Source organism: Lathamus discolor, chromosome 3 (assembly GCF_037157495.1).
Source record: "Lathamus discolor isolate bLatDis1 chromosome 3, bLatDis1.hap1, whole genome shotgun sequence".
In the NCBI taxonomy this organism is placed as follows: Eukaryota; Metazoa; Chordata; class Aves; order Psittaciformes; family Psittacidae; genus Lathamus; species Lathamus discolor.
Window position 1 is genome coordinate 105,076,917 of NC_088886.1, and position 26,203 is coordinate 105,103,119.

Sequence of the window (26,203 nt, forward strand, 5' to 3'; positions counted from 1 at the left end):
TTGGGATTCTGTGATTCTGTGATTCTGCGATCATAATTTTCTTGCTGCAAGCAGGAGAGCAGCCTCTGGACACCTGGCTTCCCTGAACGTAAAGGCATATCAGAGAAGAAATTTTCAGTATTGCGACACTCAACCATTTTACCCACAACCCTCTACAGAAAGTAATGACAATTAGAGACATATAAGATAACAAAGAACACCTTTCTTTTGTAGAAAACAGTGCTGCTGTGCTTGAGCACCTTCTTTCACAAAGCAAGTTTAGCTCTGGATGCGGCTATTAAGGAACCCAGTTCTACTGGTTCCTGCTTGTTATGGGTTTGAAAAGGCTCAGGTTCCCTAAACCTGCCTTAAACCATTCACCAATATGACACAAATAAAACCAAGAGGGAGCAATTTCAGCACACTGAAACAAGTGTCAGGAGGAAAAAAAAAAAAGTTAATTTCTTCTTAGCAGATGACTGCAAAAGTAGAATAAGCATCAAAATATGCATCAAAATGCATCACCAGGTGCTCTGCAAAAATTCCTACATACAGACAATGCTCCAGGGAAAAATAAACCAACCCAACTCAAGAACTCAAAACATTATCTAGTTCACCTTCTGCTCAAAGCGGTATGAGTTGTGCCAGACTTTGCCCTATTGGACTTTGACCAAAATCTCACATGTCAACCTTTCAAAAGCTGTCACAAAGATTTGGATAGAACCTGTGTATCTTTTTATCTTGTCAAAACTGATTTAACTATATCTACCACATGCATTTTAGAGCATTTTTTTAATATCTAATTAAAATCTAAAACCAACTGGGAAAGTCATTCTAAAAATTGTTTCAAGGGGAATCAGAAGATGACTGAAAGCCCAAAAGATCAAACATAAATACAACAGAATGAGCAGAGGATCAAGGTACACAATGGCCCCCAAATCAGACAGGATTCACATGAAGAATTAAACTATTCACACAACCTAACAAAATTGCTTTTATCCTTCTTACATTTTTTACTAAAAGATGAAGAAACAGAGAATACGATACTCTCGTTTACCAGTTCTCTACTGAAAACATCAGGATGGGCTACCACATAAAATAAGGAAGAAAATAAAAAAAGGTAGAATACTGAAATAATCCCAGTCAAACTATTTAACTTGCTCATTCCTTTGAATCTTATCCCAGGGAAAAAAAAAGCATTCAAAGCAAGAATAGGCTGTTTGCACTCAGTATATTGACAACAATTTCATCTTGCATTTCGTGTTTTGCCCCTACAGAAATCTTGTCTTAACCAGTCAGCTACCAATAACATGTTATTGATACATTCCTCAGTATTTACCTTAAATTTCTTAATCAACATTTACAGGTATTAGTGCAAATGCTAGTATTATTAACAAGAAAAAGTTCTTTAGGTAAAGAAAGTTCTGTACAAGAACATAGAGAAACAGTGAGAATGATTAACTGTAACAGGTCTGACTGTTCTGTACAGACAATCATTTTGAATTCCAATTGCAAAGGACTGCTGACAGACAAGAAAGTGTGTGTTAGTTTAATTTCCTCCTAATTTCACTTCTATGTAGAGAGTATGGAAAGGCTGAAAAAGTTCCAGAAGGTCTTTTAGTTCTTTACTTGCAGTTTAGTTTACAAAGGCTGACTACAAGAATACTTCCTCCTAACCTGCAATGCAGAAAGAGTAACTTCTCCAAAATTCAAGAACATCAGTTATCAACTCACTAACAGTGGTTATAAACTGAATAAAAATGCACCGAATAAAACTAACATTACTTCTAACACTATTAAGGTATAACCTCTGAAGGTGTTTTTAGCTACATGTACTAATTTGCCTCACAGAACAATATATAAGCAAGACAAGCAAGGAAACTTGAGTAAATACAAGATGACTGTGCTGTTTTGAAGAAATCTGGAGCAATGCTGAAAATCATACTCTTAGCTCTCGGGGAAAAATAGAAGCCAACATAGTTTTAAAAGAGCACACTACAGAGCAAACAAACACTTTGACAAAAAGAGTACCAATAGGCTTTAAATGTTTATCTGCCTACCTGGAAATGTATGAGATTAAATCAAGCAATTGACTGAATCCATTTGCAACTTTGCTATGCTTCACCTCCGCTTAATATACATGGTACTTCATATAAGAAATTTTTATTAGCATTCTGGAGAAATCTGTAGATTCAGAATGAGGTTATCTACAACCCTTCTGCACTAAAAGTTCTCATGTACTAACACTCTATTTTTAACAAAAAGAAAGTCACTAAGGAAGAGAAGGAATGGTCCTCTGGGAATCTGAGATTGCTACCGCAGAGTCTGAATGCACATGTTAAAACGATTTCCCAGAAAAAATTACTCTCATCTGAATGCAGCTGGTGTCTAACACAAGGGAAAAAAAATATCGTAAAACTTTGTTTGAAAATGACTTCCACACATCATTTGGATCAACCTCCTCCTTAAAAACAAGACCAACACTACATCAGGTCATAGTTTTGGCTACCTAGGTCTTAAAAGCCTCAAAGGAGAGAAATCTCACTGCATGTCCCCAAAGAACAAAAATCTCATTGCACCTCTCTTCTAGAGTTGCACTACACAGGAAATACTCCCTCTCCTGCCCCGTGTTCTACCGAACTTCTCATGCTGCATACTGTGGGCATTGCCCTTTGTTGTGCTGTCTCTACCAAGACGAGCCTGAAATCATTGTCTCTAACCATCTCTCAAGAAGTTGTAGGCTTCTATTTGATTGCCCCTTGGCCTCCACACAAACACTTGATCTCTCACTATCCTCACAGGTCACCTGCTCTAGGCCCCTGGCAAATCTGAGAGCCCTCTGTTTTCCAGAGCTTTTCTCCCCTGTTAACTTACATGGCATGCCAGGAGAGGATAACATAATTAATCAACATCAGAGTGGCCAGGAGAAACAGACCACAAAGCCTTCTTATGTTTTCCCCTTGGCAGGTGCCTTTTGAATGAGAGAGAGTGTAACATTCTTAAACTGGAAAAAACAGACAATCCCTACTGGACAAAGAGAACTCTCATTCATTTTGCATAAGCTGTTGTGACAAGCCTACAAACTGTATTTGAAAAAGGCAAATGAAACATCTAGCAAAGTCCTTAGCTTGTGCACATAAGCATGTAAGAAATAGAAAAGCTAAATAAAAAGCAGAAGATGGAAGGGCACTTGTATCAGCATTCCTATCTTTTATTGCTAAGATAAATCACCTTTTCCCAGGAAAAAGCAATGCAGCACATTTAATCCATCCTACAGAAACATTTAATAAAGTACCATACCGAAAATTTCTGTTTCTCCGGTGGAGCGGACCAGTATTAGCATGGAGGCTGCATAACTGATCACACTGAAAGGCCTGGAAAGTGAGAGGAGATTCTAGAATGTGGCCAAAATAACAATTTTGGGACCAAGAAATAAACAAATAAATAAATGAACAAATAAAATTCATTACTGATAATGGCAAACAGTATGATGTTAAAGCATGCTGCCAATACAGAAGACCACTGGGTCAGGAAGAATACAATCACTTTTAGGACAAAATCATAGGAAAGGACTTAAAAAAATAAAGGGTAACTGAAACTTGTGAAGGTTTCAAAGAAAATCAACAAGACTTACACAACTTAAGCAAATGAGCATCTGTAAAAGATCTGAACTACTATTTCAGTATAAGAGGGACACATTTGAAATCCACAGTTACAGATACAGGCTTATAAAACTTTTCTGATGCAGGAAGAAATTTTCAAATCCATGTTCAATTTTATATCTGGTAAATTTATATCACCTCTCTGTCCCAGAGATTAAACTTGTCTTAATCCATTCCTCAAAGCGAGTGAGAAAAGTATTCTGTGTCATACTAGCATGTGTCTCAGAACAATGCCTACAGCTGACCTTTCATTTGAGAACAGTTCAATTTGGGTTGCATTCCAAATATAATTTTATTACCATTCTTAAATTTAAGCCCTGTATCTATGTGAATTACAAGATATTTCATAATTCCAGTAGCTAGAAAGATGTGGAAAATGGCTTGCTGTAATTCAATCAGCACTACTGCAATTTAAAAAATGTGGACTCAAAATTCCAGTGATTCAAAGAATACCTCCACTAGTTCCTTAGGACTGTTAGAGTACTTATCATTGGGTAGCCACAATATAAGGAGGACACTGACTCACTGGAGTGAGTCCAGAGGACAGCCATGAAGATGATCAGAGGGCTGTCCTATGAAGAAAGGCTGACAGAGCTGGGCTTGTTCAGCCTGGAGAAGAGAAGGCTCTGGTGAGACCTTAGAGCAGTCTTCCAGTGCCTAAAGGTGCCTACAAGAAATCTGGAGAGAGACTTTTTACAAGGGCATGTAGTGACAGGACAAGAAGGAATGACTTTAAACTGAGAGAGGGTAGATTCAGATCAGATATTAGGAAGAAGTTCTATTCTGTGAGAATGGTGAGACACTGGAGCAGGTTTCCAGAGAAGCTATGGATGCCCCATCCCTGGAAGTGTTCAAAACCAAGCTTGCTGGGGCTTTGAGCAACCTGGTCTTAGTGGAAAGTGCCCCTGCCCATAGAAGGGGGTATATGGACCTAGATGATCTTCCCTGTCCCCTTCCAATCCAAACCATTTTATGATCCTTGTCTCCAGCCTTTTCCTTGTTTTTTATAAGTTCTATATAACTAGAGGATTTATATATGTGTATACATACATATGTATGTATATAGTATATCATACATTGACATGAAAGCATAACTGCAGCTAAAATTTGCAGCTAAATAAATACAGGCTTTATTCTATATCAACAGAATATGCTGTAATATAAATTATTTACTTAAATTTAACTGCTGCTGATTCTGGCAGAGAGTAAAATGAGAGAGTAGACTTTGATATTTAGAAGTATAGTACAAGGTTATTTTTCCAATTATGAAGAGGAAATACCTTATGTTTTCATAAACAGTGTTTCTAGAGGTTTCATTTTGATTTCATGCAACAGTATAAAAACCCTATGAAAATGCAAGGATCTGCATATTTGAATCTAGTCAATAGTGACAGACTTCAGGAATGACAGAGAGGTACCAGTAGTAACGTTTTCACAGTTTTAACTATACCAGAATAACGCTTGAAGCTTTATTTTTTTGTATTATTTAGCTATTCATTACTAGCTTTGCACTTGTAAAATCAAGATAGGAAATGCCTGTTTAAACAAGTGCCTGCACAGAGTATGCAGACTACATGATTGAACACTCTTTTCTCCAGTGGTCTGTAAAGGTTTCACACAGAGCCTGAGGCACATGTTTTCAGGGCATGATTCTCCATGCTGACTTCCAATCACCTAGAGTAGGGACTCTGCTGGAATGCTTTGCAGCTCTCTCTCCTACCCACATACATACATGCCCTTCCCACTGAAGCCTAAGAACAGGAGGGGACAGAGTATGTCCCAGTCTCACTGTGATGAAGAACAAGGATGCAGTGAGCATGATACTGGCTGAGACCAGGAGCTGGGAAACATTTCTGCACCCCACAGGTAGATTTAGATTCATGAACTCACACAGTATCACAGGGGAACTCCGTATGGACAGTGGCAGTCCAAATGACCTATAGAATCACAGAATCATTTAGGTTGGAAAAGACCTTTAAGATTGACTCCAACTGTAACTATACTCACAATCAGACCACATACTCTCTTCCAGCAGTCTTCTGCTTCACTACTTTCCAAATTGACCCTATGGACACCAGCCCCTTCTAATGTGTGACCCTGGCATACATCTAAAGCAGGTCCATCCAGAGACCTGAATTAAGCAGCTGTTTTGTAATGTAACTGCATATGATCACTTAATCACAGTGCCACAATTCATACAGAGAGTGCAAATCAAAGCTGCAAAGACAATTTCAGTTTTGGTATTAGCTAACTACTAGGGGCGTGACTGCACAACATAAATGGTATTCTTACATGGTCTTGTTAGTTTGCTTGGGGTTTTTCTTCTTGTTGAAGAAAAGAGAAGGAGCAAAATGGAGGAGTGGCATAAAATAAGCCTGAGAAAACAGACACTCTATTGTATGGTGCTGGCAAGATCCATTCATCTGTTAACAACTCATATCTAAACAAGTCTACTCAATCTGAGCTAAGGAATTAAGCACCAGTTTCTAATACTCACTGTAAGGCAGCATTATGATACTACCGTTGAACAGCTCACTTTAATATATCTGATGTCTTACAGCTAAACACACAGATTAGCAATCTTATGCTCTTTTCTTGAACATACTGTAATGCAGATAATTTAACATCTTTTTTTTTTTTTGTATAAATTACCTCAACATATGTGCTAAGATTTAACCTCAGTCTTTAACAAACAGTAAATGTATCTGTTCTTCTTTATAGACAATTTTTCTGTCCTGTTACCTCCAATCTGCACCCTTCCCATTTCTGGCTCCTGTTCTCTCATTAATTTTTCTTTTTATTTCTCTGCAATTTCCGTGTACACTATTATGCTATAATTCTATTTTCACTTACTCTACACTCTACTGCAATAATTTCTTTCCAGTAACACATTACCTTTTCACTGGGCATAAAAGATGCACTTCACTGCCATAGGTTACTCATGTCAGCTAACTTCAGAGCTAATGACAGCATTAGTGACATATATTAATGACATACACAATTCTCTCTCAGTGAAGTGCACCTCCCAATCAACTGGCTCCTGAAAGATGCAGCAGTGATAGCACCGGTGCTGTTTAATATTTTCATCAATGACCTGGATGAGGGAACTGAGTGCACCCTCAGCAAGTTTGCTGATGACACAAAACTGGGAGGAGTGGCCGACACACCAGAAGGCTGTGCTGCCATTCAGCGAGACCTGGACAGGCTGGAGAGTTGGGCGGGGAGAAACTTGATGAAATTTAACAAGGGCAAGTGTAGAGTCTTGCATCTGGGGAAGAACAACCCCATGTACCAGTACAGGTTGGGGGTTGACCTGCTGGAAAGTAGTGAAGGGGAAAGGGACCTGGGGGTCCTGGTGGATAGGAGGATGACCATGAGCCAGCAATGTGCTCTTGCGGCCAAGAAGGCAAATGGCATCTTAGGGTGCATTAGAAAGGGAGTGGTTAGTAGGTCAAGAGAGGTTCTCCTCCCCCTCTACTCAGTCTTGGTGAGGCCGCATCTGGAATATTGCGTCCAGTTCTGGGCCCCTCTGTTCAAGAAGGACAGGGAATTGCTTGAAGGAGTCCAGCGCAGAGCCACAAAGATGATTAAGGGAGTGGAACATCTCCCTTATGAGGAGAGGCTGAGGGAGCTGGGTCTCTTTAGCTTGCAAAAGAGGAGACTGAGGGGTGACCTCATCAATGTTTACAAATATGTAAAGGGTAGGTGTCAGGATGATGGAGCTAGGCTTTTTTCAGTGATATCCAGTGATAGGACAAGGGGCAATGGGTGTAAACTGGAACATAGGAAGTTCCACGTTAACATCAGGAAGAACTTCTTTACTGTAAGAGTGACAGAGCACTGGAACAGGTTGCCCAGGGGGGTTGTGGAGTCTCCTACACTGGAGATATTCAAGGCCCGCCTGGACAAGTTCCTGTGTGATGTACTGTAGGTTACCCTGCTCTTGCAGGGGGGTTGGACTAGATGATCTTTTGAGGTCCCTTCCAACCCTTGGGATTCTGTGATTCTGTGAATCTTTTCGGCTACACCTGAGGGCTGCAGCTTACCCACATTTTCCCTGTAAGCTGTAACAGTTAAACGTAAAAATGACAACCATCAAGCAAACAAAAAACGTCCCATGACTTGATGTTTGTACACTGCAGATCAAATAAATATGGGTGGGAATGAAAAGCACGTTTCCTTTTTTTCACTGCTACTGAATGATGTAAAGACAGTGAATCTTAGATTTGAAGTACTACAAAGTCATCTAAGATGACACCATGCTTGATGTCCCTTGACAAAGGCAAACATTCCAAGAAAACCAAGTTTATGTCTTGCTGTTTTCTGTACATAAGCCAGATTTAAACATATATTACTGTCGAAGCAAGGCAACAGAACAGAAATCAGTGTCATAGAATCATAGAATAGTCAGGGCTGGAAAGGACTTTAAGATCAACTAGCTCCAGTCTTCCTGCCATGGGCAGGGACACCTCACTCTAAACAATACCACCCAAGGCTCTGTCCAACCTGGCCTTGAACACTGCCAGGGATGGAGCATTCACAACTTCCCTGGAATGGATGGAGCATTCCCAGTCCAATGCCTCACCACCCTCACAGTAAAGAATTTCTTCCTTATATCTAACCTAAACTTCCTCTGTTTAAGTTTGACCCCTTACCCTTGTCTTATCACTACAGTCCCTAATGAAGAGTCCCTCCCCAGAGTCCTTACAGGCCCCCTCCAGATACTGGAAGGCTGCTATGAGGTCTCCACGCAGCCTTCTCCTCTCCAAGATGAACAACCCCAACTTTCTCAGCCTATCTTCATATGGGAGGTGCTCCATCCTCGTGGACCTCCTCTGCAATTGCTCCAACAGCTCCATGTCCTTCTTACACTGAGGACACCAAAACCACATACAGTGCTTCAACTGGGGTTTCATGAGAGCAGAGTAGAGGGGCAGGATCACCTCCTTCGACCTGCTGCTTCACACTCCTTTTGATGCAGCCCAGGATACGGCTGGCTTTCTGGGCTGTGAGTGGACACTGAAGCCAGCTCATGTTCATTTTCTCATTGACCAGCACCCCCAAGTCCTTCTCCGCAGGGCTGCTCTGAATTTTTTCTTTGCCCAATCCTCCTTAAATCCAATCTAAACTTCCCCTGTTTAAGTTTGACCCCTTACCCCTTGTCCTGTTATTACAGTCCCTGATGAAGAGTCCCTCCCCAGCATCCCTATAGGCCCCCTTCAGGTACTGGAAGGCTGCTATGAGGTCTCCACGCAGCCTTCTCTTCTCCAGGCTGAACAGCCCCAACTTCCTCAGCCTGTCTTCATACGGGAGGTGCTCCAGTCACCTGATCATCCTAGTGGCCCTCCTCTGGACTTGTTCCAACAGTTTCATGTCCTTTTTATGTTGAGGACACCAGAACTGAACACAGTACTCCAGGTGAGGTCTCACAAGAGCAGAGTAGAGGGGCAGGATCACCTCCTTTGACCTGCTGGTCACGCTCCTTTTGATGCAGCCCAGGATACGGTTGGCTTTCTGGGCTGTGAGCGCACACTGAAGCCAGCTCATGTTCATTTTCTCATCGACCAGCACCCCCAAGTCCTTCTCTGCAGGGCTGCTCTGAGTCTCTTCTTTGCCCAGTCTGTAGCTGTGCCTGGGATTGCTCCGACCCAGGTGTAGGACCTTGTACTTGTCATGGTTGAACTTCATGAGGCTGGCATTGGCCCACCTCACAAGCGTGTCAAGGTCCCTCTGAATGGCATCCCTTCCCTCCAGTGTATCAACTGAACCACACAGCTTGGTGTCATTGGCAAGCTTGCTGAGGGCGCACTCAATCCCACTGTCCATGTCACCGACAAAGATGTTGAACAAGACTGGTCCCAACACCAATCCCTGAGGGACACCACTCGTTACTGGTCTCCAGCCAGACATTGAGCCTTTGACCACAACTCTTTGCGTGTGGCCATCCAACCAGTTCTTTATCCACCGAGTGGTCCACCTATCAAATTGTTGTCTCTCCAATTTAGAGACAAGGATGTCATGTGGGACAGAGTCGAACGCTTTGCACAAGCCGAGGTAGATGGCATAAACTGCTCCACCCCTGTCCATCAGTTCTGTAGCCCCATCACAGAAGGCCACCAAATTGGTCAGATAGATTTCCCCTTAGTGAAGCCATGCTGGCTGTGACCAAGCACTTTGTTGTTCTTCGTGTGTCTTAGCATGCCTTCCAGGAGAATCTGCTCCGAGATTTTGCCAGTCACAGAGGTGAGTCTGACTCATCTTAAGTTCCCTCAGTCTTCCACTTTCCTCTTCTTGAAAAAGGGGGTTGTATTTCTCTTTTTCCAGACATCAAGTACTCCACCTGACTGCCACAATTTTTCTAATATGACGGCCAGCAGCTTAGCAGCTTCATTCACCAGCTCTTTCAGGACCCATGGATGGATTTCATCAGGTCCCAAGGACTTGTGCACATTCAGGTTCTTAAGATGATCTCGAACCTGATCCTCTCCTGCAGTGGGCCTAAGGTCTTCATTCTCACAGTCCCTGCATCTGCCTTCCAAGACTTGGGTGGTGTGTTCAGAGCACTTGCCAGTGAAGACTGAAGCAACGAAGTCATTGAGAACCTCAGCCTTCTCCAAATCCAGGGTAGCCAGTTGTCCCGACGGCTTCCGTAGAGGGCCCGCATTGTTCCTTGTCTGTCTTCTATTTGCTACATACCTATAGAAGCCCTTTCGATTATCTTTCACATCCCTTTCCAGACTCCATTCTGACTGGGCCTTAGCTTTCCTGATCTGGTCCCTAGCTTCCTGGACAACATCCATGTAGTCTTCCCAGGCCACTTGTCCTTGCTTCCACCTTCCATAAGCTTCTCTTTTCCCTTCTAAGTTTTTCCTCAGAAACTCCTTACCCATCCATGAAGGTCTCCTGGCCCTCCTACCGCACCTCCTTCTAGTCAGTACACAATTCTCCCGAGATTGGAACAGCTCAGTGATCCTTGAATATCAACCAAGGTGAGCCTCGAATATCAACCAGCAGTCTTGAGCCCCCTGCCCTTTAGGGTTTTTTTCATAGGAACCTTACTGAGCAGGCTCCTGAAGAGGCCAAAGTCTGCTCTCTTGAAGCTCAGTGCAGTGATCTTGCTGCAAGCTTTCCTCACTGTCCCGAGGGTGTCGAACTCGACCATCTCGTGATCACAACAGCCAAGGCTGCCCTGGAGCATCACATTTACAATCAGCCCCTCACTGTTGGTGAGCACAAGGTCAAGCATGGCACCTCTCCTTGTCGGCTCCTCTCTTACTTGCAAAAGGAAGTTGTCTTCTACACAACAGAGGAACCTCCTGGACTGCTTGTGCCAAGCCATACCATCCCTCCAAAAGGTATCAACATGATTCAAGTCCCCCATGAGAACAAGGGCCTGCCAGTGTGAGGCTGCTCCTATCTGTCTGTAGAGTGCTTCATCCATAGAGCCATCCTGATCAGGCAGTCTGTAACAGATCCCTGCAGTGATATCCCCCATTGCTGTTCTCCCTTTGACCCTGACCCACAAGCTCTCTGTTGACTGATCACCTGTCCCCAGATGGAGTTCTGTTCTTTCCAGCCTATCACTGATATAAATAGCAACTCCCCCTCCCATCTCTAATTCCTTTTGTTTCTTTCCCATACTACGGGCGTTTGTACAGAGGTATCTGAGCCGAGTTTCAAATAAAGCTGACTCACATTGGCTGGAGCGGCTGAAATAGCTCTGCATCGCTCCAAGCACTTAGTACAGGTGCTGGCAACTGACTGGGAGTGTGGCGTCAATGACTCCCTCCCCCAACACATCTAGTTTAAACCCACCTTGACCAGCCTGGCAAGTCTCCTGCCAAAAAGCTCTTCCCCTTCTTTTGTCAGAGCAGCTCCACCAGCCTGCAGTAGATCTGGCCTCCCAAATCGAGTCCTGTGTTCTAAATAATCAAACTCCTGACTATGGCACCACTGTTCTAACCATTTATTAGCCTAGCCAATCCTCCTAGCCTTTTCAAGGTCCTCCTCTTTGAGCTGGAGGATTGACGAAAAAACTATCTGAGCTCCAGAGCCCCTAACCACCTCTCCCAGGGCTCCGGAGTCCTTCTTAATGTTGTCCAGGCTACTGCTATCTGTATTACTAGCACCCACATGAACCACTAGATGTAATAGTCAGTATTACATGCCTAGATCAGGCAGTCTCTCAGCTACATCCCTAATCCGAGCCCCTGGTAGGCAACACCTCCCTCAAGACTGGGTCAGGAAGACACATGGGTGCCTCTGTGCTCTTCAAAGTTCAGTCACCTACTACTATGACCCGCCACTCTTTCCTGGGGGCACCAGCAGTGGTCCTCCTTACTGGTGCATCAGCAGGTTGTTCATTTGGTGCAGTGTGCGTTTCCTTGTTAGCCCCCTGCAGAGCTGTGAAGCAGTTCTAGGTGGGGAAATCAGATTTTGAAGGAAGACCCTTGCTTCAAAGAGTCGTCCTCTTCCTCCTTTTTTTGTGTTGTTTTTATATTTGTTACTAGCTCACAGCTTCCTAGATTAATGCACTCCTTTTCTGTATGCGCTATGGTGGACGCTTGTGGCCCCTGCACAGTTTGGGCCTGGAGCAAGCAGTCCAGTTCCCTCTCAGCTTCCCTGACATCTTTCAGCTACTGACAGTGTCCCGCTGCTCAGCCCCTGCTGCAGGAGGGCCTCCACCAGGGCACACCGAGTGCAGCCCTGTCCATTCCGCACTCCTGCCTCAACAGACAAACGGAAGCACCCACTACACCCCGAGCTCTGCGCTGCAGCCTCCCCTCTCACCGGCTCTGTCCGGTTCCGGCGCTGCCACCCCCGGGGCAGCCCGAGCGCAGCGCCCAGAACGGACCCTGGCCCTGGGGCGAGCGCTGCCCACCCGGCTCGCTGCCGCGCCCCGCCCTGCCCCAGCGCTCCCCTGGGCTGTGTTCTACCCGCTCAGGGCGGGGCCGGCCCTCCTGTCACCGCCCCCGGGGAGGCCCTGCCCGCGTCAGCGAAGCTGCGGGCTCCTGGGCAAGGCCCGGCCCGGGCTTGGGGCTCCTTCGGTGGCTCCCGCCGCTCTGGGCTGAGGCTCCTGGAAGCGGGGTCTCCCCTCGCCCTGGGATTGAAGGCTCCTCTATGGAGATACCTAGGCAAAACAGTGTTTAAACGTTACCCGTTTCAAGAATGAAGAGCTCAGCTTTTACATGGGTATCAAAACCATGCTTTCCTAGAATTGCTAACTCTCTTGGTATTTGTCACAGCACTTTCAGAAGTTATGAAAAGAAGAATGTCATGTTGAAAGTTCTCAGATTTTCTTATCAAAATGTCAGAAAAGATGATAAAAACATTCAGGTCTATTTCAAATTCTTCTCACTATTCTGTCCCTTCTGCTAATTTATTGCAATGTCAGTTCACTCTTTTCACATGAGGACAGTTCCGTTCTGGATGTATTTGAACTGATGAAGAAAAAGCTCCAACAAAATTCTTGTCTTTTCTTGCAGTAAAATAAATGTCAAATATAAGGTACAAGAAATTTGTTTAGACTGAGAGAGCTAGGATTTAGACTTGAGTTCATGAAGCTAAATCCTGTATTCTGGAGATGTTCAGACTTGACAGAAAATCTCCTAGTAACAATTATTTAACTGCCTGCCTGACTTGCTATCAATGAAAACATGGAAGTCCTGGGAGCTCAACATATTTTTTAATGTGAAATATACATGAAAGGCCAAAGATTCATTTCTATAAACAACAACTGTTATAGACCACAGAAACCAATTATAGAATAGGGCTGTTACACCCCTCCTAACAGTACAGGATATCTTCTTTTTGAATATTATGAAAAAGTAAATGGACATTATTTACCATTTTAGTAAGTTCCAAATTTGCTTAGCAAAACTGAAGGTATTTGGGAATATTTAACCACTTTTCAACTGTCCTTAAAGTTTTGTGGTAGTACCCACAAATCATGAACCTGCTTCTCTTTCTCTGAGTTTGCCTTTGATCTGCTTACAACAGATGTGGTGAGGCAAGTACAAGTCAGCGGAAAGCTGCTGCCCCATCAGTTACAAGTCTCCAACCATGTTAACGTGTATTTATGTAAGAACTCCAGTCATCTGGGGACTGACCTACTAGAAAGCAGTTCTGCTGAGAAGGACCTGGGAGTACTGGTAGATGGTAAGCAGGCAGCGTGGCCCTGTGGCCAGGAGGACCAGTAGTATCTTGGCATGCATATTAAAACTAATCTTAAAAATTTGTTTTGAACTGCATGATATCACCATAATTGGATAACACACTGAAAGCAGATTAGAGCTCATATAGTGACTCATTAGTGCATTAGAGATTCACAGGATTCTCTTTAAATGTGAAATTAAAGTAAGTATTTAAAGTGAAGTTTATATCATGAACGAAACCAAGAATACATTTTAGAAATCAGACTTACCACTCTTGGTCAAATACTGAACATTTGACATCACTTCTTCAGTGTAAGTCCCTGGTTCGTAATTGTCCATCTCACCCGAAACAATATGAGCTACTCTTGAAGCACGACCTCGGATTGCACCTGCTGCACGATCTAAATTGTCTGCATTTTGCTCTCTCAGTGCAATGATACACTTGTTTACGTCCTCAAGAATATGGCTTTCTGCAAATAAAACAACATTTCTTTTAAGATGAGCCTCTTACACAATCAGACATATTTTAGACATGGAGTTGATCGCATTTTTCTTCCCCTGTTGAAATGCATTGGCCAACACAAGCTTGGATGAAAAACTTACAATGTAAAATGAACACTGAACTGTCCTTGAAATTCTTAAAACAACTTACTGAATCTTAGAATTCAATGGTACAGTAATAGTCTCCTATAAGCAACAGCAACAATAAAATGTTGAGTAGAGAGTGTGAAAAATTTGAAAATCACAAAACCTCACATGCATAGCAAATGTTTGCAGAATGAAGGAAAATTTCATGGGAATAAAACTGTTACTTACTTTTGAAACTTAAGCCTTAAGTGACAAAAGTTGCCATGAAATGAATCTCTGTCAACAACTGCTCCAACAATTAAACTATTTTTTTTTATATCAATGTGTTACGATGTTCACTCTGAATCAAACTCCTAGATTAATAGAATGAGCAGGATTTTTGCCTGGTATTAAAAACTATGCTACTACTTATAAAATCATTGTGATACACATCATTATAGATTACGTATTTTACATATGATTTACATTTCCTATTTATAGCAATATATTTACTGTATTACTATGTATATGTTTATATGCTATTGGTGAGGTTCAAATAAATACATGCAAATATGCACATACATACAGTATCACTTACCAATATATTAAAATGATGACACAGCACTGGCTTTCCTGATAAAGCAACTTTATTTCATTATGTCTTCTTGACAAAGAATATTTCTCCCCTTCAGCTATCTCTGTCATTGCCTAATAATAGCACCACTTTTTTATATTATGATGCTTTCATTCCTTCAATATTTTTTCCTTATTAGAATTTTCCTGTTTAAAATTCATCACCACCTCAGAAATATAAAGCCCCATTAAGGAAATAAATTATTTCTTGCTTCATCTTTTCTACAGCAACTGGTTTATTGTCAACTCTAGTTACATGATTTGCTATAACATATTCTAAGCTTATACATTTTTACTTTACAAATTAAAACATACAAACAGTACAATCACCTTCTGTCTGACCAAATATATGTACATTCAAAATTTTACATTTCTGGCACAGAAAAGAACACAAAGTTTGGGACTAGCAGGGAGATGCTGGTAATCTATGTGAAACACATAATGACACAGAAACTCTGAAAGTCAAAAAGTCTCTTAGACACCAGTTCTTGGATGAGAAATTAAATGCAACCACCTGCTTCACCCTACCTCCCACCCTGGGAAATTGCAGAAGACAATCAGAAAAAAGGTAAAACCCATACGTTAAGAACAGTATAACTGAAGTAAAGTACAATATAGTAATAATTGTGTATAGGACCTGACGAAATCCATCCGCGGGTCCTGAAGGAGCTGGCAAATGAAGTTGCTAAGCCACTGGCCATCATATTTGAAAAATCATGGCAGTCAGGTGAAGTTCCCGATGACTGAAGAAAGAGAAATATAACCCCATTTTCAAGAAGGGGAAAATGGATGATCCAGGGAACAACAGACCAGACAGTCTCACTTCTATGCCTGGTAAAATCTCAGAGTAGATTCTCCTGGAAGGCATGCTAAGGCACATGAAAAACAACAAGGTGCTTGGTCACAGCCAGTATGGCTTCACTGAGGGGAAATCCTGCCTCACCAATTTGGTGGCCTTCTATGATGGGGCTACGGAACTAAAGAACAGGGGTAGAGCAGTTGATGTCATCTACCTGGACTTGTGCAAAGCGTTCGACACTGTCCCACATGACATCCTTGTCTCTAAATTGGAGAGACAACAATTTGATAGGTGGACCACTCGGTGGATAAAGAACTGGCTGGATGGCCGCACAGAAAGAGTTGTGGTCAATGGCTCAATGTCCGGCTGGAGACCAGTAACGAGTGGTGTCCCTCAGGGATCGGTGTTGGGACCAGTCTTGTTCAACATCTTTGTCGGTGACATGGACAGTGGGATTGAGTGCGCCCTCAGCAAGCTTGCCAATGACACCAAGCTGTGTGGTTCAGTTGATACACTGGAGGGAAGGGATGCCATCCAGAGGGACCTTGACACGCCTGTGAGGTGGGCCAATGCCAGCCTCATGAAGTTCAACCATGACAAGTGCAAGGTCCTACACCTGGGTCGGAGCAATCGCAGGCACAGCTACAGATTGGGCAGAGAAGAGATTCAGAGCAGCCCTGTGGAGAAGGACTTGGGGGTGCTGGTCGATGAGAAAATGAACATGAGCTGGCTTCAGTGTGCGCTCACAGCCCAGAAAGCCAACCGTATCCTGGGCTGCATCAAAAGGAGCGTGACCAGCAGGTCAAAGGAGGTGATCCTGCCCCTCTACTCTGCTCTTGTGAGACCTCACCTGAAGTATTGTGTGCAGTTCTGGTGTCTTCAACATAAAAAGGACATGAAACTGTTGGAACAAGTCCAGAGGAGGGCCACTAGGATGATCAGGTGACTGGAGCACCTCCCGTATGAAGATAGGCTGAGGAAGTTGGGGCTGTTCAGCCTGGAGAAGAGAAGGCTGCTTGGAGACCTCATAGCAGCCTTCCAGTACCTGAAGGGGGCCTCTTCTCTAGAGATTGTAGTGACAGGACAAGGGTTAATGGATTAAAACTTAAACAGGGGAAGTTTAGATTGGATGTAAGGAGGAAATTCTTTACTGTTAGGGTGGTGAGGCACTGGAATCGGTTGCCCAGGGAAGCTGTGAATGCTGCATCCCTGGCGGTGTTCAAGGCCAGGTTGGACAGAGCCTTGGGTGGGATGGTTTAGTGGAGATGTCCCTGCCCATGGCAGGGAGATTGGAACTAGATGATCTTGAAGTCCTTTCCAGCCCTAACTATTCTATGATTCTAAGATTCTATGATAATCATAATGAAAAGGGAGATAAAAAGAAACAAACCCCAAGAAAAAGTAGTCATGCAAAGTGCAGTTGTCTCACCACTGACCAATTCCAACCCCCTTCCCCAAGCAGCCATAAAGCCCCTTCCAGCCAACTCCCCCTGAGTTTCTATACTGAGCATGGCATACTGTGGAACAGAATATCCCTCTGCATAGTTCCTGTCAACTGCCCTGGTTATGCTCTCTTGTGGCTTCTTGTGCCCCTCCTCACTGGCAGAGCATGAGACTGAAAAGTTCTTGACTTTGGATAAGCCCTGCTTAGCAACAGCTAAAACATCTTGTGCGTTATCAACATTATTTTTATAGTAAATTAAAAAACTGTGCCAGCTAGGGAGAAAATTTATTCTATCACAGCCAAAACCAGGACACATTTTCTCAACATTTTTCAAAGGACAATATTAAAGTTCTGTCTGTGCTTAAACTATTTTTTGATACTCAAATATACAGTAATAGGAAAAAAGAACATCAGCAGGAAGGATGGAGATGAAGGAGAAAATACTGGTACTAATGTAAGACTGGTCATAAAATCAAAGGGTAACAGACCTGAGTGAGAAGGTAGAAGACAGTCATGTCAAGAGTTACAGAGTGAACAGATACGTCGTGTGCTAGCATTCCCATCTATACCACCAATACTGAAGGGCATATTCCATTTTTTCAGGCAAAGCAATGTAAATATAGAATTTAACTTAGGATATAGAGGGTAATACAATATAATTGAAAAAGAGAGTATGTTTATAGCCTTAAAGCTTAAAGACTTCTTAAAAACTTCCATATTAATTTTGGCCTTTAATTTCCTTTTGCCTCTCAGAGAATGAAATAGGAACATCAGAAAGGTAGGATGTGAAGATAACAGTTTATCTTCAGAAGAACCATTGTGAAACATCTCTTGCACTAAGCCATGGAGTAACTCAGAGCTTATGCTTTTTCTTGTTAACTCCCATGACTGCTATTCAGTACACCAGTGTTAAATTACATTTTTGTTACAGAGTAAATTGGACAACCACAGTAATTTGGAGAAACCAAACATACCATTAGGTAATTGTGAATTACTGACTCCACCTGACATGAGTATCTTGGGATTCTACCTATGCAAAATTTATGAATTCTGGTTCAGTTTGTGGCACTGCTACATCATGGAACACCTCTGTGGATATGGAATGTCAATACACTTTCAGGTACATGTCACCAAAATCCAAGGTCAGCCAAAAAAGAATAGCTTAATAATGAAGACTTTGTTAGCACTGTTTGTTCCGTCTGTACAAACTCTGTAACTACACCCATGAGCTGCCATCTACATGCAAGTTAAGCAATAAGAGGTCCAGTGACTACTTCAGTTCCACCCATGCCAAACACAACACATGAAACAATGACAGAAAGGGGCAAATGACAAGATGTGCACAGATGTTATAGGGCCCACCTTCTGCTGTACATCTACATGTTAATATCTCATCTTTCTTTTCTCTGGCATCTTTTCTTCTGTGCATTTAACAGTAGGAATCTTCCAAATAAACCAGCATGCTAATGTGTCCAAGCTTGAAAAAGGCTGAAGAACTGAAGGCTGATGTGCACAGAATGCAAGAGAAAGGACTAAACCCCACACTTCTGCTGCCATAGTTAGATCTGAAATGAAGTAGTATAGGTCACCACTGCGTTAAGTTTACTATTGTTCAAGTATTAATAATCATAGAAATAGACAGCACAACCTCCACTTCAAGGGCCTTTATGTGAAGAACAAACTGCCTTTTCACTGCTCAGCAAAGACAACTAAAGGACTTTCTCCTGTGTAAGTAGAAAGGTAGGGCTCTTCTGATATCTACCAACTGAAATCTCCATAATGGAAAAGTGTAGTTAACTGGTTATTTTCTGTGATACACATGTCATAGAATCATAGAATCATAGAATAGTTAGGGTTGGAAAGGACCTCAAGATCATCTAGTTCCAGCCCCCCTGCCATGGGCAGGGACACCTCACACTAAACCATCCCACCCAAGGCTCTGTCCAACCTGGCCTTGAACACCGCCTGGGATGGAGCATTCACAGCTTCCCTGGGCAACCGATTCCAGTGCCTCACCACCCTAACAGTAAAGAATTTCTTCCTTACATCCAATCTAAACTTCCCCTGTTTAAGTTTTAATCCATTAACCCTTGTCCTATCACTACAGTCCCTAATGAATAGTCCCGCTCCAGCATCCCTATAGGCCCCCTTCAGGTACTGGAAGGCTGCTATGAGGTCTCCACGCAGCCTTCTCTTCTCCAGGCTGAACAGCCCCAACTTTCTCAGCCTCCCTTCATATGGGAGGTGCTCCAGTCCCCTGATCATCCTCATGGGCCTCCTCTGGACTTGTTCCAGCAGTTCCATGTCCTTTTTATGTTGAGGACACCAGAACTGTACACAATACTCCAAGTGAGGTCTCACAAGAGCAGAGGGGCAGGATCACCTCCTTTGACCTGCTGGTCACGCTCCTTTTGATGCCCAGGCTTTCTGGGCTGCGAGCGCACACTGCCAGCTCGTTCATTTTCTCATCGACCAACACCTCCAAGTACTTCTCCACACAGCTGCTCTGAATCTCTTCTTTTCCCAGCCTGTAGCTGTGTCTGGGATTGCTCCAACCCAGGTGTAGGACTTTGCACTTGTCATGGTTAAACTTCATAAGGCTGGCACTGGCCCACCTCACAAGCATGTCAAGGTCCCTCTGGATGGCATTCCTTCCCTCTGGTGTATCAACCGAACCACACAGGTGTCATTGGGAAACTTGCTGATGGCGCACTCAATCCAACTGTCCATGTCACCGACAAAGATGTTGAACAAGACCGGTTCCAACACCGATCCCTGAGGGATACCACTCGTTACTGGTCTCCAGCTGGATATTGAGCCGTTGACCACAACTCTTTGCATGTGGCCATCCAATCAGTTCTTTATCCACCGAGTGGTCCACCTATCAAATTGATGTCTCTCCAGTTTAGAGACAAGGATGTCATATGGGACAATGTCGAACGCTTTGCACAAGTCCCAGGTAGATGTCAAGTGAATTGAAAGAAAAAAAGTATTGCATGTGGCCTAGTGGAAATATTGTATGAATGGAACACATGATGGAAAGCTCACAATTTTCAAACCTGTTACGAGATGTCAACCACAACACTTTTATGGAGAAAGAAAAAGCAAACTTGAGGCCAGATACTAATTGAAATGAAATTAGACCTGGATGTTGTGGTCTGACATCCCAACTAGTTGCTTCCTTCCAAATTGCTAAGCCTAATTTTAAGTAATTTTAGAATCTTAACTATCAACACCCATAATAATATCAAAGAATATAAATTAGAATGTGGTTCTATCCTTCCTGATACTTTGTTTCAAAGAAGACAGACACAGATTTAATTAACTGTATATTGTCTATCCATCCTGTACTAGAAAAGATGTGCAACATGTTTTCTTGCTACATCCATGCACTACCTACATGTAAGGGGTCAGTTGAGAACAGAATGCACAGACAATATGTGCACTCAGTAAGCATAAATGACCCTGTCCCCACATACAGGTACTATACAGGGGTTGCATTTCCAAATACCTATAGGCAACACACAGTCTCTCTCAGTGTTCTGAAGCTCCTTCCAGACAAGGTAGTTCACAGTCAAGAAAACCTTGCTTAACTTAATTTTCCCAAGGCACAAACAAGTTTATACATTTGCCTTAGTACATCAAATAGAAATCAGCACTGATCACAGTCCAGCTGAGACTGTTTTAACCTGCATCTTTCTTACAGATGCTTCCTCCTATACAAAATACATTAGATCAACTTTTGATTTTCATTCAAGTATCCTACTTTCCAAAGCAGAAAAATTAATGCTGGGATGATGTACCATCTCTCTGTCATCAGTCAGTGTCTACTGTAAGAGTTAGTTGTAACAATGGATTGACAGATGTTCAAAGAAATTGTCAAATTGCCACAGTCACCAGAGAAATTATCAAGAGTGGTGCACTGTACCTTCTGATTTTCCTCTGGGATCTTGGTGTAGTTGTACTGGCCAAAAATCATATCTCAGCTGAGCCAACTAGTGGATACTAAAGGACAAAGTCATGACTCAAACTGTTTCTGGGACAAAATCAGTAGTGCTTCCTTTGGATTTCATCTGAAGAAAAAGACATGTGATGCCCTTCCACTCCACTTGGCACTTATAAGGTCTGAGTTGAAGTACTTTTTGTTAAAGTTTTCCCATTCAGTTCAAGAAAACTGTGGACCAAATGGAGATATGCCAGGAAAAAAAAAAGTATATTTAGGAAATACAGTATATGAAAAATTATTAGAAAACTCAGTTTGGTCTCCTGAAGACAAGATCGAAAATAAAAAGTACTTTTCTGCAAATCCCAAACCATAAAATTAGATGCAGAAGTATGCAGTGATAGTTTAGCCTGACCAAAATGATTTCTATCTTTTATCATCCATTCACATGATAAAATGGAAAGCAAAGCAGCTTTTTACAAAAAGTAAACTTCCTTTCAGACCACTCCTATTCCCTGGATGTGGTGGTACCTTATAATGTTCTGCAGAAAAGGATTACAATGTTTCCAGTAATGGCACTACCTAGTATGGCAACAGACATGCTTCCACGGACTCACAATGCTTTGGTGAATCCCCAAAAGATTTTTGAAAGCATATATTTATTAATAATACCCATACTTAGATTTAGCAACTTCTGCTGCCAAAGTTAAGAGAACGGGACCACTAAGTGGAAGGTGCAAGCCCCAGTATACTATTCCACGCTATCAGTCCTCCTATATTCAGAACAAAATAAAGAAGTTGCATTTAATTCCCACCTTTTTGCTACATACTGAAGTTCGGGGAATACCCAATGAGCAATCTTATGAAACAGATTTTCTCAGCACTTGGAGCTCTTTTAATATAATATCTACACTCTACAAGCAAGACAGTGTCTTATACACTTTTCAAAAAATTAATCACTGGTGATCACTTAATGTTTAAAGACCCTGGGAACTTCAATAGAACAATTTTTAAATTCATAAAAAAGTGGAAAAAAAATAATCAGAACAAGGAAAATAATTTCTTCTCTGTATTACTAAATATATTTTATCTGTAAAAAATAAGAAACTAGATAATAATCTCTAATATTTGTGCTAATCCATCTGAAAACACTGTCATTCTATCTCAGACTAAGAGTGGCATTGAGAGGCAGGATTCATAATCACAGAATCACAGAATCCCAAGGGTTGGAAGGGACCTCAAAAGATCATCTAGTCCAACCCCCCTGCAAGAGCAGGGTAACCTACAGTACATCACACAGGAACTTGTCCAGGCGGGCCTTGAATATCTCCAGTGTAGGAGACTCCACAACCCCCCTGGGCAACCTGTTCCAGTGCTCTGTCACTCTTACAGTAAAGAAGTTCTTCCTGATGTTAATGTGGAACTTCCTATGTTCCAGCTTACACCCATTGCCCCTTGTCCTATCACTGGATATCACTGAAAAAAGCCTAGCTCCATCATCCTGACACCTACCCTTTACATATTTGTAAACATTGATGAGGTCACCCCTCAGTCTCCTCTTTTGCAAGCTAAAGAGACCCAGCTCCCTCAGCCTCTCCTCATAAGGGAGATGTTCCACTCCCTTAATCATCTTTGTGGCCCTGCGCTGGACTCCTTCAAGCAATTCCCTGTCCTTCTTGAACAGAGGGGCCCAGAACTGGATGCAATATTCCAGATGCGGCCTCACCAAGACTGAGTAGAGGGGGAGGAGAACCTCTCTTGACCTACTAACCACTCCCTTTCTAATGCACCCTAAGATGCCATTTGCCTTCTTGGCCACAAGAGCACATTGCTGGCTCATGGTCATCCTCCTATCCACCAGGACCCCCAGGTCCCTTTCCCCTTCACTACTTTCCAGCAGGTCAACCCCCAACCTGTACTGGTACATGGGGTTGTTCTTCCCCAGATGCAAGACTCTACACTTGCCCTTGTTAAATTTCATCAAGTTTCTCCCCGCCCAACTCTCCAGCCTGTCCAGGTCTCGCTGAATGGCAGCACAGTCCTCTGGTGTGTCAGCCACTCCTCCCAGCTTTGTGTCATCAGCAAACTTGCTGAGGGTGCACTCAGTTCCCTCATCCAGGTCATTGATGAAAATATTAAACAGCACCGGTCCCAGCACCGACCCCTGAGGAACTCCACTAGTCACAGACCTCCAGCTAGATTCTGCGCCATTGACCACAACTCTCTGCCTTCTTCCTTTCAACCAGTTCTCGATCCACCTCACTACTTGATCGTCAAGCCCACACTTCCTTAGCTTATCTATGAGGATGCTGTGGGAGACAGTATCAAATGCCTTACTGAAATCAAGAAAAACTACATCTACCGCTCTACCATCATCCCTCCACCTAGTCACTTCCTCATAGAAGGCTATAAGGTTGGTCATACATGACTTCCCCCTCATAAAACCATGTTGGCTGTTCTTAATGACCCCCTCATCCTTGATATGCCTAGTGATGGAGTCAAGAATAAGTTGTTCCATCATCTTTCCAGGGATGGAGGTAAGGCTGACCGGTCTATAATTACCCGGGTCCTCCTTCTTGCCCTTCTTATAGATTGGTGTGACCTTTGCCATCCGCCAATCCTCAGGCACCTCGCCCGTTTCCCACGACTTACCAAAGATGATGGAAAGTGGCCTAGCAATGACCTCCGCCAGCTCCCTCAGCACCCGTGGGTGCATTCCATCCGGACCCATCGATTTACAGATATCCAGTTTGCATAGCTGATCCCTAACCCAATCCTCATCTACCAAAGCAAACTCCTCCTTTGTCCTGACTCCTTCTGGGGCTATAGAAATCCGGGGCCCTCGGGGAGAGTCTGCAGGAGTAAAGACAGAGGCAAAGAAGGCATTCAGCACCTCTGCCTTCTTTATATCCTCTGTCTCCAGGGCACCCACTTCGTTCAGCAGTGGGCCTATATTGCCTCTTGTTTTAGTTTTATTTGCTATGTATTTGAAGAAGCCCTTTCTATTGTCTTTAACCCGACTAGCAAGATTGAGTTCCAAGGAGGCCTTAGCTGTCCTAATTGCCTCCCTACATCCTCTAACAACTGTCCTATATTCCTCCCAAGCGGCCAGCCCCTCCTTCCATAATCCATAGATTCTCCTTTTCCACTTGAGTTTGCCCAGCAGCTCCTTGTTTAACCACGCCGGTCTCCTAGATCCCTTACTTGACTTCCTACTCATTGGGACGCTCCGATCCTGAGCTTGGAAGAAGCGGTCCTTGAACGCTAACCAACTATCTTGAGCCCCTTTACCGCCTAGTACACTTTCCCATGAGACTTCCCTTAGCAGTTGACTGAAGAGGCCAAAGTTGGCCCTTCGGAAATCCAGAACTGTGGCTTTGCTAGGTATTCTATTCCTCCCACACAGGATCCTAAACTCCACCATCTCATGGTCACTGCAGCCAAGGCTGCCATTGACCGTCACCACTTCGACCAAACCCTCCTTGTTGGCGAGTACTAAATCTAGCAGCGCTGCTCCCCTAGTTGGTACGTCCACCATTTGCATTAAGAAATTATCATCAATGCACTCGAGGAACCTCCTAGACTGTGAATGACTGGCTGTGTGAGTCTTCCAGCAAATATCGGGGTAGTTAAAGTCCCCCACGACGACTAAGGCATGTAGTCGCGAGGCTACTTCCAGTTGCCTGTAGAAAGCCTCATCAACTCCTTCGTCCTGATCAGGAGGTCTGTAATAGACCCCCACAACTGTATCACCCGTGCCAGTCTGCCCCTTGATTCGTACCCACAGACATTCCACTTGCTCCTCATCCGACCCCGGACAGAACTCAATACATTCTAGTTGCTCTCTCACGTAAAGAGCAACTCCACCACCTCGCTTTACTCAACCGCATGCATGGTGCTTCCAAAACTCTTCAGACACGTATACCTATAGTATAAAATGCACGTGTGATGTCAGGCAAGGAGGAGGATCCAGAAAATTATAGGCTAAGGCTTCATATCAATTCCTGGAAAAATTATTGAATAAGATCTCATGGAAGGCACTTTCAGGCCTTGAAGGACAGGAAGATGATAATGAATAAACAGCACTGATTTACCAACGGTAAATCAAACATGGCCAAACTGACTGTTTTGAGTGACATATGACTGGCTCTGTGGATGAGGGGAGTGCATTGATTATTGCTTACTTCAAGAACATTTTTTACACAGTCTCATTACAGAAAAGCTAGAGTGATAGCATCTGGGTGGGTGAAGAACAAGGTGGATGAATCAGCAGTCAGACCATCAGGCTCACAGATGAATGGTCAGTACTTCAAAGTGAAACTGGAGGCTACTTAGGGCAGCTGCTCTTCAGGAAGGGACGCTGAGGCTGACAGTGTTTAACTTCTTCATTAACACCTTGGGCAGTAACACAGAACACATCTTCAGCAAGCCTGGTGGTGACATCAACTTGCTAGACTGGCTGGCTGGTACTGTAGAGGACATGGCTGCCGCTCAGAGCAACTGCGACAAGCTGGGCAAATGCACCAACAGGCTATTGGTCAGAAATTGAAGCAAAGAAAACTTAGAACTTGATGTAAGGGGGGATGGAGGAGTGGGAGGGATGGGAGTAATTCTTCATTATGAGCATGGTGGAACAGTTTAACAAATTGCCTGTGAAGACCAGAAATTAACTGATCCAGAGAAATGGGTGCAAATGCTTTGGTTTTCAGGTGCTAGGTAAAATAAACTAATAATTTTAAACTGAGGAGGTCTGCCACAATGACAATCTCTTCCTGAAAGGGGAACTGTGATGCAAAGAGATCAAATTTTGAAAAACATGTACATGAAAAGCCTCTTAGTTAGTAAGTATGTCTCATGTTAATGGGTACTAGGTTGCAAGGACAAATTTTCCTGAAAAAGCATACCTAGGAAGTATGCCAGAGAGTTCCAGGAAAGAGTGAGCTAACCTGAAGGAAGGTAATGTAAAAGCGTCCAGTGTTATGGACATAAGCACCATAAACACAAAAATATGGTGACTATCTC

The 26,203-nt window shown here is 43.2% G+C and overlaps 1 protein-coding gene across 2 annotated transcripts in view; it reads right to left on the reverse strand.

Moving 5' to 3' along the window:
- CTNNA3 (catenin alpha 3) overlaps positions 1-26,203 on the reverse strand; it is a 505,620-nt gene that overhangs the window by 105,256 nt on the left and 374,161 nt on the right. For both annotated transcript variants that reach the window (XM_065670947.1, XM_065670948.1), the window contains one exon: positions 14,065-14,265. In XM_065670947.1, the coding sequence (XP_065527019.1) occupies positions 14,065-14,265 (201 nt within the window). The remainder of the gene's footprint in view (positions 1-14,064; positions 14,266-26,203) is intronic.